Below are 13,894 nucleotides of genomic sequence, written 5' to 3'. Positions count from 1 at the left end.
AGCATACACAGATTTTGTTATTCACAGGGGTTCCTGGAACCAAACCCCAGCAGATAACAAGGGTCCATTGTATTTACCTACTGGTCATAAAAGAAAGTGCCTTCCTACTCCAAATTCCACAAATTCAATGTGTGAATACTGTAGGATAACTGGTTTTGGTTTGTGTATTGGTTACGAAAGTACAAATTGTGCAGGCCCACATTAAAACGTAAACTTCTCCTTTTTCAGCCTTGAAGGACCTGGTCATGAAATAAATGAAAGCCAGACAATGCATCCAGAACTCCTAGTCAAGCTTAGTTTAAGAGACAGGTAATTCTAGCCTGTTCTTTCTGTGCATTCTTGTATAACAGAAGAAGCAGCACTTTAAAAGCAGTGCCTTCTTTCATTGTCCTCTGTGTTTCAGAGCTGGGCACAGGCATTATAAACAGGTTTTGGGGCTAAACTCGAATGTCACATCAAGCCCAGTCCCAAATTTGAAAGAAGCAATAACTGTAGTGAAAGCCTCATCTGGGTTGTTGAATTTTCCCCTCCCTGCGAAATATATTCAACAGTGACAAAATCTTTGGGATCTTGCCAATCTATCTAGTGCCCATCAAGCATATAATAATTGCAGTTTTTGAAGGCTTCTGTGAATCCCCCCCGCCCTTGGGAAAATTCAATTTTCCTGTTTCCTGCAACAATTTTAGCTGGTAATAATCAATGGCTATCTTAAAGCATCTCTCCCGACGTGTTAAAAATCAATCCAAATGTTTACCGCTGCAGGAAATTAAGGGAGCAGACAATTACTTCATGACAGAGGATGAGGCTTGGGGAAAAAAATAAGAGCTTTATTTTGTTTAATAGCAGCTGCCACTTTATACAATGCAAGGGGCCTTACATCCAGAAAGCATGCCAATATATACAGAGATGTAGAGATATCCACTTTACACATTCATTACTAGACCTAGCTGTTCATTAGTTGGAACAAGTGTTTTTAAATCAATAGACTCGTCTCTCCCCATCCCCATATTGGTTTGCACAATACAACAAACTGACTGACAAACCCACATGCCTGAATAGAATAATCCAAAGGAGTCACAATATCAGTCCAGGGATGGGCATGGCAGAGGTTCAGGGATGGGCAATGGCAGAAACAGGAGAGGGCAAGATCTAGAACCCCCATCTATCTTCCTTTGTCCCATGTCTAAGCTGAAAGAGCTGGGCCATTAGCTGGCATCACCAATTTTGCTGCCACAGAACCAAATCTCCTATTAATATTTGTATATGTATATATGAGAGTCTTAGTGCAGTGGCTTGAGTGCTGGGCTAGAACTCCAGAAGACCAGAGTTTAAATTCCCACACGACCATGGAAACCCACTGCCTTAGAGAAAGGCAATGGCAAACCTCCTCGGATTAAATCTTGCCAAGAAAATCCTGTGATATATTTGCCTTTGGGGTGTCGTAAATTGGAAACACGCAACAACATTATTAAAACTTCTCTTACTTCTCCCAGAATGCCATTCCAACACTACTCTGCTGGTTGAGGGATTCTGGAAGCTACAGCCCCCCACCCCCAAGTAATTTTTCAAGCAGTCCCTAGGATTGATGTCTTAAAAAACAACTACTGTTTTGACCTCTGAGTCATCTTTCACCTTCTGTACATGTATGCATTTCTGAAAGCTCCTGGCAGCACCTCCTGTTTTGGTCTCCAAGCACATGACGTAGCTTTGCAACCATACAGAGGCTGAGGGTCCAGTCTGAAGCAAGTACCAGCAATGGTATATACCTTATGTGCTGGAGAAGAGTGCTGAGGATAGTGCAGATAGCAAAAAATACAAACAAATTAGTACTTGATCGGATCAAGCCTGAACTCTCTCTGGAAACCAAGATGATAAGACTGAGGCTGTTGCACTTTGGCAACATAATGAGAAGACACAACTCAAGGGAAGGTAGAAGGCAACAGAAAGAAAGAGGGCCCACATGATGGATGCATAGGCCCCAGATGGATATATTCAATCAGGGAGGTCATGTGCCTTAATTTACAAGACCTAAGCAGAGCAGAAGAGGCGTCTTGGAGATGTTTCATCCACAGTCATGGTTGACTTGAGGGCAGTTAACAACAACAAATGAGCTCAAGGCTCTCCTCTAACCCTTTATCTTCACAACAACCCTGTGAGTTGTTGGTCAGGTTGAAAGACAGCAGGTGGCCCGTTATCACCCACTGAGTATCATACTTCAATAGGGACTAGAAAATGGAACTCTTGACTCCTAGTTCAACATCCTAACCACTACACCACATTGATTCTCTCCTTCTAAATACCTTGCACATTGTGCCAGGGTGAGATACTGAGAAAAGCTTTGGGTCTCTCTGTAATGGTCTGAAAGCTGATTGCTCATCCATTTGGTGACAATGAATATGAAACTTTGGAGGCAGGCTCCAGCAGCATAGACTATTTCAATGCAGAGTGCAAGCAAGCATCAGATTTTGGGTGGTTCCCCTTCCAAAAAACTCTTCACATGTGGAAAAACCGAGAATTAAGTTAAGCCTTGAAACCATGCCCTATGAGGAATGTCTAAGGGAGCTGGGGATGTTTAGCCTGGAGAAGAGAAGGCTATGATAGCTCTGTTTAAATATTTGTAGCCATGTCACATTGAGGACGGAGCAAGCTTGTTTTCTGCTGTTCCAGAGCCCGGATCAATGGATGCAAGCTCCAGGAAAAGAGATTCCACTTCAACATTAGGAAGAACTTCCTGATGGTAAGAGCTGTTTGACAGTGGAACACAATCCTTCCTCGGAGTGCAGTGGAGTCTATTTCCTTGGAGGTCTTTAAACAGAGGCTGGATGGCCATCTGTCAATGGGGATGCTTTGATTGAGAGTTCCTGCATGGCAGAAGGGGGTTGGACTGGATGGTCCTTGTGGTCTCTTCCAACTCTATGATTCTACTTGCAAGGTGTTTTAATACTAGTCAGCCTCTATCATGCAGATACTTAATTTCCCCCCTTCCTTTCCAGTCCTTTCTCCTTGTGGGTTGTGTCTTTATTTTTACATTACAAGCCTGAGGATAGAGGCTGTCAAGTCAACTATTTGTAAACTGCTCTGGGAGCCTTTCTGGCTATAAGGCACAAATGCTTCAAATATAAATAAAGAAATAAATCTAGAAGTAGATCTCAGGGTGCTTCGCTGTAGATCAGGGAGGGCTCTAGATTCTCAAATGTATAACAGCAACAATGAAAAAAAATGCTTTTCTCCTAAATTAAGTTGCTGAAAAAGAACATTAGAGGGAAAACCAGGAGTTGATTTTTATAAGAGTGGAATTCTGTGCACGTGCAGTACTTGCGAAAAGAATTGTGAGATGTTTTCTGGGCTCAGAAGCACCTTCTTCCACAGCTATAGGAACTCCCATAGGAGTTTATCACACTGGGGCTGATTTCGACATTAAAGAGAGATTAAATCACATTTAAAGCATCCCGCAAATGAAGCGGCAATGGCGAGCAATTGCACAAATGATTATCACACGCAATTGTGCATATAAAATGATATCGAAAATGCATTGTCACTGAAATGCCGAAAGTAAAAAAATGCGCATTAATGCTTCTTTGTGACCACTTTAATAGTGAAACTGCCATGCGTAATTACATGATTTTTCCAGAATACTCACAGGATAAGCTCCCGATTTCCTTTGTGTGATCAACTCCTTACAGATGGAAAAGGCAGCTTTAGTGCACATTTTGTGCATGTTGTGTGTGTGCGCATGTATGTCTGTGCATGTTTAGAGGGAAAATTAAAAATATTTTAAAAAGAAAACAAAAGTTAGTTTCAAAGATTATAACCCCAAGAATCTCCCAGTCAAGATAAACAGTGGCCATGCTGGATGGAGTTCAGAAAACATCAGCCAAAAAAGGTTTTCCTAAGCTGTAGTGCTCTGCCTTGAGTTAATATTGCTCACCTGTTTCCAAAGGTGTAGCCATGTCAATCTGTTGCAGTGAAGCAGCCGAGACTTCTAGTGTCTTAAAAATAACTGCACATGTTGCAGTGGGAACTTTTTTGGACCGTTTAGTCCACAAAAGCTTATGTCATAATACATTTTTTAGCCTTTAAGGTAACAAATGGCCCTATACAGACAGGCCAAAGTAAAGCTGCTTCAGGTCACTTTGGAGGTATGGTGTTTCAATGATGCATGCGTCCTAAGAGTCTGGAAGCTGCACCAAAGCTACACTCCAGTCCTTAGGACTGGAGCATGGCTTTGGTGTGGCTTCTATGCTCTTAGGACGTATGTATCATTTAAACAGCATACTTGCAAAGTGACTCGAAGCAGCTTTATTTTGGCCTGTCTGTATCAGGCCTTAAAAAAACACAAAAATGCTGGCCCTTGTGGGTGGACCTCAAGAGTTTAAATTAAGAAAATATATATTATTCAATGTCTTCCCAAAGTCTTTAGCGTAACCACTTTCCCAGCAAAGCAATGACGGGGGTTGTAGGGAGGAGAAGCACATCACAACATTGTTTCCTATTCTAAAGATCACCTTGAATTCCTGCAAGGCTTATTTTTAGTTGATCAGTGCATCAGTTATAATTCTTTCCTGGCCTTAGAAAATAGCCCTTCCCTTCCCTCTCGCCTCCCCCTACCAGGTTGCAGACCAACCATTCTCTCCCCTAGCTCTGTGTCAGTGATAGGCAAAAAAGGGGTAGTCATTTGCATAACTTAATACAAGCGAGGCACAGCATTAGTATTCAGATAAATGCACTCGTTGCAACTTTGCCAACTTGAGATCACTGCAAATTTGAGTGGATTTCCACAGAGACAACAGAAGGCACATCCCCCAGGCCAGCTTCTGCTCCTGCCAAATTTCAGTCACACAGCTTCTCAATGAGATGACTGCATTTTTATATTTATTTTATTTTAAAGATGAAGGAGAAAAATCATCTTTTTTTCCTATCCTTCTTGGAGCCAGCTGGATTTTGTGTTATGTTATTTTATTTCTTGCTGGAACACCAAGAACAACCCTGAAGCAAAAGAGGAAGGAAATTCAGGCTGGATGGGCAGAAGCTGTGAATATCTGACAATAGAGGGGTTCGTTACGTCTACTTCATACCAGATACTTTTAAAAAAACACAATAACCAGGACAGATCAGGGAGACACAATGCATTCTACAAGCTCTGAACACCTTTGGCTTGGTGAAGAATTGTGCGCTATTTGAAAGCTTTGTTGGAAAGGGAGAAAAAGAGTTGTCTTATTCAATGTTACTAAAATAGCTTGATACAGAATATAGGTATTTGAAACGTCTTCCAAGGAACTCAAGGGTTCCACAGTGGTTTATCAAGGGCAACCCATCTGAGGGGCATGCTTCTGCAAAACACAGCTCATCCTCCAGAACTTATTTCTGTCTGAAGGAGCAAATGATGGGGAGTGTGTGGAGGTATGTGCAAGATCAGTGGATCTCCACCTTCGGCCTGCCATACATTTTCAACTATAGCTTCCATAACCCCTTATTATTGGCCATGGTGGTTGGGACTTCTGGGAGTTGAAATCCAAAACAACTGGAAGGTCGGTTTTGAGAAACACAAATGTAGGTCACCCTGTCTCATTTTAACCATTTATATGTTTTGGGATACAATGACCACCCTCCAAAGCCAGGATGTAGGTCAATACATCTGGTGGGTGCCAGGTTGAGGAAGGCAGATGTTGGTAGAATTTGGACAATTCACTTTGTAGACTACAACTCTCAGACCCCTCCTAGGCTTAGCCCATGGCCATGATGGCTGTGGGTTCTGGGAACTGTAGTCCATAATGGAAACTCTTCCGTTAATGGATGCTAGGTCACAGCAGGAGCAACAGCAAATCCTTGTCAGCACCCTACATCAACTGAGTATACACATTACAACAGGAACAAGGAGATTTCAGAGGTTCAGCCTTCCACTTTGTTTGTTTGATCAATCCATGTGCCAGAGCCATATATTAAAAACATGGCACAGAGGTAAAGACTCTGAGAATTGAGAAGCAGGAATGCCTCTGAGGTCAACTCAGGAATTTGTTTTCAGTGCCAGAACAGAACTCACTGCTACAAAAATCTTCTCCACATAATCACAAATACATGGAACCCACAAAAGTCTATCTCAATTCAGCAACTTAATTGACACTGCATCCTCATATATCTTATGAGCAAGCCTTATGCATGGGATTTAATTATGAGTAAACACATTGTCAAACATTAGCAAAAAAGAAAAAGAAACCTCAATGGATGATAACTGAACTTCTTCAAACAGTTAAGATGTGAAGTAAAAGAAAACGGCAACAGAAATAGAGTCAGAACCCCTGAATAAAATGTTCAGAGATTTGTGCACAGGGACAAAGAGAACTACTATAAGAATCAATGCAGAGAAATAGAAGATGAGAACGAAAAAGGAAGAACAAGAGACCTATTTCACAGGATCTGAGAAATCATAAAGAAATTTAAACCAAGAGTGGGTATGCTTTGCGACCAGCAGAACACATTACATGGCCAAATAGAAATAAATACAATGGAAACAATTCATGGAAATATAAAAGAGATTAATGAAGATAGATTCATTTGAAGTAGTATTGTCTGAAGATGATTCTTCAATTTTAGAAAATGAAGTGGAAGCTGCACTGAACACTTGAGAGAAACAAATCACCAACAGATGGCATACCAATAGAGCTGCCTCAGTCTGTGGAGACAGAATCTAATCTAGTTCTAGAATCATAGAATCATAGAATCATAGAGTTGGAAGAGACCACAAGGGCCATCCAGTCCAACCCCCTGCCATGCAGGAAATCCAGATCAAAGCATCCTCGACAGATGGCCATCCAGGCTCCGTTTGAAGACCTCCAAGGAGTGAGACTCCACTACACTCCAAGGGAGTTTGTTCCACTGTCGAACAACCCTTACTGCCAGGATGTTCCTCCTAATGTTGAGGTGGAATCTCTTTTCCTGCAGCTTGCATCCATTGCTCCGGGTCCTACACTCTGGAGCAATAGAAAACAAGCTTGCTCCCTCCTCAATATGACATCCCTTCAAATATTTAAACAGGGCTATCATATCACCTCTTAACCTTCTTTTCTCCAGGCTAAACATACCCAGCTCCCTAAGGAAAATTCTGCAACAAAGTCTTTTATCATATATGGAGTGAAAAATGACTCATGTCTAGGAAGAAGCACTAGGAATCATATTGCTAACATACTTTGGATAATGGAACACACTAAAGAATTCAAAGGAAAATCAGTCTGTGCTTTATAGGCCAGTGGTTCTTAATAGATCATGAAAACTATGGATCACTCTTAAATAAACGGGTGTGCCACAACATTTAATTGACCTGAGGCATAACCTGTACATAACAGGATACTACTAGAACAGAATACAGAAAAATGGAATGGTTTCCAACTAGCAAGGGGGTCAGGCAAGGTTGTATTTTACCACCCTGTCTGTGTATCCTATATGATCAGAGGAAGGAAGCAAGAAAGTTGGTTGAAAGAACATCAACAATTTAAGATATGCAGCAATGAATGAGTTAGACAAGATGCTGATGTGCAAAGATATATAATTGAATACTTTATTAGGATGGTCCATGCCACTGCATTTCCCATTTTTATGGATGGCTGTGAAAGCTGGACAATGAAGAAAGTTGATAGGAACAAAATACAAACTCATTTGTGATATGGTACTGGGGAAATGTTTTGCTGATACTGTGAACTGCTAAAAAGATAGCTAAATATCTTAGAGCAAATCAAGCCTGAACTCTCCCTAGAAGCCAAGAGGACTCAACTGAGGCTGTTGTACTTTGACCATATCATGAGAAGCCATGATGCACTAGAAAAGACAACAATACTCTCATTTATAAGGACACCATAAGTCGAGGTCAACTTGACAGCAGTTTACAACAAAACAACAACAACAACAAACATGCAGAGGAATGCCCTGTGGATGAGGAACCAGGACTTTAATTGTTCCAGTTTTGTGTTTTGTTTTTTAAAATGTGAATTAGGAACCCTTGCCAATCTATACAGATTCACCCTGAAATCTAACAGTAGATCATTAAATAATGTCTGCCAGCTCCAGTCTTAGAACACATGCCAGAGTTGTTTGCCAAACGCAAGGATTAATAGGACTAGGTATGTTGTAGTGCAAGTCAATGTGTTTCAAGAGCCCGAAAAACACAATGATGCAAGTGCAAGTTGGTAACCTGTTGGAAGAGAAGGTTTAAGAATTTGAGGTCCATATGTCAACTCTGCAGAATATTAATGAGCATGAAGCTTTCTTGGATTGAGTGGAGCAGCCTGTCCTAGTTGAGGAACACACAGGAGATGTCTCTGGGGAGAAGGTCAGTTCCTATATACAGGCAGTTGGAAGAATGTGACACATAGAAGGACTGGTGATCATATTTAAATCATATAATCAAAGAATTGGAAGAGACCCCAAGGGCCTTCCAGTCCAACCCCCTGCCATGCAGGAACTCTCAATCAAAGCATCCCTAACAGATGGCCATCCAGCCTCTGCTTAAAGACCTCTAAGGAAGGAGACTCCACTACACTCCGAGGGAGTTTGTTCCACTGTCGAACAGCCGTTACTGTCAGGAAGTTCCTCCTAATGTTGAGCTGGAATCTCTTTTCCTGTAGCTTTCATCCATTACTCCGGGTCCTAGTCTCTGGAGCAGCAGAAAACAAGCTTGTTCCTTCCTCAATATGACACACCTTCAGATATTTAAACAGGGCTATATCACCTCTGAACCTTCCCTTCTCCAGGCTAAATATTCCCAGCTCCCTAAGTCGTTCCTCATAGGGCATGGTTTCCAGACCCTTTACCGTTTTAGTTGCCCTCCTTCGGACACACTACAGTTTCTCAAAGTCCTTTTTGAATTGTGGTGCCCAGAACTGGACACAATATTCCAGGTGGGGCCTGACCAAAGTAGAATAAAGTGGCAATATTACCTCTCTTGATCTAGATAGACACTATGCTTTTATTGATGCAGCCTCAAATTGCACTGGCCTTTTTAGCTGCTGCATCACACTGTTGACTTATGTTCAACTTATGGTCTACTTGGACCCTCAGTTCCCTTTCACACTTAGTCTCCTTAAGCGAGGTGTCCCCCATCCTATATCTGTGCATTTCATTTTTCCGCCCTAAATGCAGTACCTTACATTTCTCCGTGTTGAATTTCATTTTGTTAGCTGTGGCCCAGCTTTCTAGTCTATTCAGGTCATTTTGAATTTTGATCCTGTCCTCTGGAGTATTAGCTACTCCTCCTAATTTGGTGTCATCTGCAAATTTGGTAAGTATGCCCCCAATTCTGTCATACAAGTCATTGATAAAGATGTTGAACAGCACTGGGCCCAGGACAGAGCCTTGTGGGACACCACTGGTCACTTCTCTCCAGGATGAAAAGGAGCCATTGTTGAGCACCCTTTGGGCTGTCACACTTAACTTGTTTTCTGCTACTCCAGACTGGAGCAATGGATTGAAGCTCCAGGAAAAGAGATTTCACCTCAACATTAGGAAAAACTTCCTGATGGTAAGAGCTGTTCGAATACTGCCTTGGCATGTGGTAGAGTCTCCTTCTTTAGAGGCTTTTAAACAGAGGCTGGACAGCCTTCTATCAGGAGTGCTTTGAGCATGTATTCCTGTGAAGCATGAGGTTGGACTGGATGGCCTTTGTGGTCTCTTCCAGCTCTATGATTCTGTGAGATCACGGATAGGCTCAACTGGCGCAGATTTCATCAACCTGCCTTCAGGTTCAGCAATATTGTCTCAGGGAACTTCATACCAACACATTTGAAGGGCATCAGGTAAGGGGAAGTTGCATTAAAATGAATTTATTTAGTAATGACACCATTATTTTCTTGGAATGAGATAAGTTTACATTGTTAAAATCAGGTTGTCCATATGATGTTCTGGGGTGGTATGAGGGGGAGTCCCAAAATCTAGTCTGAGGAAGAGATCCCAAAAGTTTGCACATATTTCTGGGACCTTTTTTGTTTGCCTTGTAAAGGTATTACACTCCAATGGACTGGGAGGTTTCTCTTGCAGTTCATACAGCTACCACTGCTGTTTTGCAGATCCAAGTTAAAGCTGGGTCCTAGTTTGGAAAGAATAGAAGATGCCCTTGAACAATAGTGGTAGATTCAGTGTGCACTTTGACTTCAAAGCTGCCTCCTCGATCTCTTGTTACTCGAACGCAACTTGGAAAACACTGCTATTTGGAGCTAAAATTCCCAGAATTGTCCCAACATACAAAATAATTTTTCTTAACCTCTGCTTTGTACAGACGCAAGCACCACACCTGTCCTGGAAAACAGGAGCAATGAGAGCAGCAGCTTTGTTTTTGACCAAACCCAGTTTGGTTGATCAAGACTTGTTATCCATTCCCGAATCACACAGAACTCTTAATCAAGCCACAATACTGCAGCAGCGATCTGGTTTCTACCTGTTGTTCACATTGGTTGGTCATGCAGCGATATACACGAAAGTGCCGAGCTCAGCACATTTGGAATACTATTTCTGTCCTCCAAGTCTCCCCCTCTCCTTCCTCACCGTCTTGTTCTCCCATACTCTGCCTGCTGCCTCTAGCTGCTGGCTCAAGACACACCATTATTAGACATGGCCCCCTTTCCTCCCCAATCCCTTGCACAGAGGTTGATTCAATGCCAGCAAGGAGCAGGCGCCCCGGGGCAAGAGCGCCACAACCACTCAGCCATCATTAGTGTTACTGCAAAGGGAAGTTGTAGCTGGGGGCCTGGACCAAGCCAGGCGTGTAAGTGTGAACTCAGCCATCCCCTCGACACCTCCCTTCCCCACACGTCCTGGCGCCCTGAAACCTACCCCAGGGGCACCGCTCTCTGTGCTTCCATCGCTGCCACTGAAGGCATCTGACAGCAGATGAGCCAGGGTGCCCAGCCAGCTCCTCCGCAGGGATGCCAGGGCAGCAGGGCCAACCTTTTCTCCTCCCCAAATGCGACTCCTCCTCTGCCATTCAGAGCTGCACTGCATGCCAGGGAGAGGTTTCGCTGGTGCCCCTTATGCCATCGACTAGGGGAGCCCCTCCTGGACTACAGGAGGTTTGAGCATAGGACAAGGCCACCCTGTCCTCTCACTGGCCTAGGCGGCATGCGTCTCCCTGTGACCCTTAGGATGACCCTGGGCCATCCTGTTTAGAGCCAGCCTTGCCATGCTGGCGGCAGTGGGCAGAGCAAGCCATGAAGGATGCTGAGCAGGAGACAGGGACATACTAAAACAAATGACAGTACTTGCCCATAGGGAAGCCATACTTGCCTATAGGGGATCACTGGAGAATACTTGCCCATAGACAAACATTGCAGAACAAGTGCCCATAGGGACACATTGAATGCTTGCCTTATGTTTCCCTATGGGCAAGCATTCTCCAGTGATTCTCTAGGGGCAAGTATGGTTTCCTTATGGACAAGTACTGTAATTTGTTTTAGTATGTATGTCTTCAGGAGACAGGCAGAGAGGTCTGACCCCCACAGTCCACGGGCCATTGGGTTATGTTGGGCACCAACCCTACCAGGGTGAGCCATTCTCTGCTTTGCGACTGCTGTTCCTATGGCTTTCCAAAGGGCCTTGTGCAGCATGAGAAGTTTCCCAATGGATTCTGCTGCCTGTGGAAGACTAGCTGGGAAATGGGGCTTCGGATCGGCCATGGGGGGCTCTTTGGCCAGAGAGGCAGCCACTTGAAGGACTTGCCCCAACACTTAGGACCTTTTCACACACGGAGGAATGCCTCACCATCCCCAAAAGAAGAATGTGGGACCACTGCGAAGATGCACGAAATTACGCACTAACTCACCATGCACCGAGACAAAAACAGCATCCATCCAAAAGAGAAAGCAGTGCGAATGGGAATGAATTCATCACATGAGTGCATACTGATCGGGCCAGAATTTGGGCCTCCTGCAATGCTGGGAGCCAGGTACAAGAAGTTTAACTCTGAGCATGTGCAGAGTGCCTTTCAGTCCTCCCCCACCACGCACCTTGACTGCATCTTAAGCCAGTTTTGCCCCGCTTCTACTCTTTTCTGGTTCATGGCTATGGAATTCTGGGAGTATGTTGTGGGGCCCAGAGCAGACCCTGGCTCAAGGCTATGGAATTCTGGGAGTTGGAGTATGTTGTGGGGCCCAGAGCAGAGCTCCGCTCCGCTCTGGATCCACATCAAACTTCAACTCCCAGAATTCCATCGCCTTGAGCCAGAAAAGACTTAAAGCGGGGCCAAACCGGGGTAGTTCTCCAGTGCGGATGCAGCCGATCAAGGGGGAGTAACCCAGGCTTTCCCCAAACAGCCTCTTGGGGGACATCCTGACCTTTGGAAGGGGCGCCCCAAGGTCAGGAGGCGGCTTTGGTCCCAATGGGGATTTTTTTTTGGTGGGGGGGGGAGAAAGATTAAGAGTCAGTCTCTGGGGGCATCTTTCATCGCAGAGAAACAATGCACTTTGATCCCGCTTCCTACAGAGTCCTGGGTCGGGGGGGGGGACAAAAGGGGGGCGCTTCAAGGTTAACCCCGAGGGGGAGTCTGCCCCATGCCTAGTCCTAAGCCCGATCCCCCAAAAAGAGGGGAGAAAGAGGGGTCCTTTAACCTCCCCCCCCCCCGAACCAGGTCCGGGGTTTCCTTTCCTCTCGCCTCCCCATCCACAAAGCATCATCATCATCATCATCATCATTAATACCCCGCCTCTCCAATTTGGATCGAGGCGGCTTGCCACATTAAAACCCCTCCAACCCAAGGACCCCAAAACGACCGATTCAGATCCAAAATGCCAACCAACGAGACCAAGCGGACGGGGCAGTCGGAGGGAGGGGAAGAGAGGGCAGGTTTGGAGCCTCCTTCCTCGGAGATCAAACTGCAATTGGGGAGGAAGGGGGGATCTATAGTCGAGGGAGGGACCCCCCCCTAAAAAAGTCTGCAGAGCCTCCTTTTCCTTGGGCTGACTCTACGGAGAGGGAGTTTTCCCTTCAAGGTCAAAGCCAGGCAGCTCCTCCAAGGAGACCCCCGACTCTTCCTCCGCATCAGACCCTTCCTCCCTTCCCAGATGGAAGGATCCAGGGTCCGATCCTTTCCTGCTCCATCCATTACGCCCCACGACCTTTGAGTTCGGTGAAGGACGCGAAACTGAGCCGCCCCTCGCTTTGATTCTTTTCTGGATCAAGGCTATGGAATTCTGGGAGTTGGAGTTTGTTGTGGGGCCCGGAGGGCCCCACAACAAACTCCAACTCCCAGAATTCCATAGCAGTGAGTCAGACAACAAGTTAAAGCGGGACCAAACCGGGTTATTTCTCCATCCCCAACCATGATCCTTACCTGTGCCGGCTAAATAAGCCAAGGAAAAGGTCCAGGTGAGCAGAGGCGGCGTCCTCATCCCTCCCTCCTTTCTCGCCTTGCTTCCACACGAGCCTCCCTCTTTGTCCCGGGTTCGTCTCGGGTTATCTCTCTCGGAGTCGTTGCTGTTGCTCGATCTGGAGCCAGAGACGCCAAAGCTGGATCCTGACCTTGGCAAGCAGAGGCTGGGGGATCCTGACCTTGGCAATTGGCAGAAGGGAGGAAGAAGTGGCCTGTCTAAAACTATTATTGTTATTGTTAGTATGATGGTTCGAGGTCCTGCCCTGCCTGGCTTGCCCTGGCCCTCCGTTCCGCGGCTGCTTCTTTCTTTCCTTCTTTCCCTCCTTCTTTCCTTCCCTCCTTCCTTCCACTCTCTGCCTCTTTCGTCCTCCTCCCAGGAGCTCCGGCTCATTCAGCAGCAGGGCAGCGCCGAGGCCACGCCCACCTCGTTCCTGATTGGCTGCTCCGCAGGCTGCACTCATTAAGAAAAAAGAGAGAGCGAGCCTTCTCTTCTTCTTCTTCTGAATCATAGCATCACAAAGAGTTGGAGGAGACACCCCCCCAAGGGCC

General features: G+C 45.1%; 1 protein-coding gene across 3 annotated transcripts in view; it reads right to left on the bottom strand.

Moving 5' to 3' along the window:
• Positions 1–13,685, bottom strand: part of KIRREL2 (kirre like nephrin family adhesion molecule 2) — a 58,544-nt gene extending 44,859 nt beyond the window's left edge. For all 3 annotated transcript variants that reach the window (XM_089478241.1, XM_089478243.1, XM_089478242.1), the window contains exon 1: positions 13,307–13,685. In XM_089478241.1, the coding sequence (XP_089334367.1) occupies positions 13,307–13,364 (58 nt within the window). In that variant the 5' untranslated portion in view covers positions 13,365–13,685. The remainder of the gene's footprint in view (positions 1–13,306) is intronic.
• Between the last annotated feature and the right edge of the window lie 209 nt (positions 13,686–13,894).

The sequence above is a fragment of the Sceloporus occidentalis genome, unplaced genomic scaffold, assembly GCF_023333645.1.
Source record: "Sceloporus occidentalis isolate IW3139 unplaced genomic scaffold, rSceOcc1.0.p SCAF_13, whole genome shotgun sequence".
NCBI lineage: Eukaryota > Metazoa > Chordata > Lepidosauria > Squamata > Phrynosomatidae > Sceloporus > Sceloporus occidentalis.
This window is presented reverse-complemented; position numbering and strand designations above follow the sequence as displayed.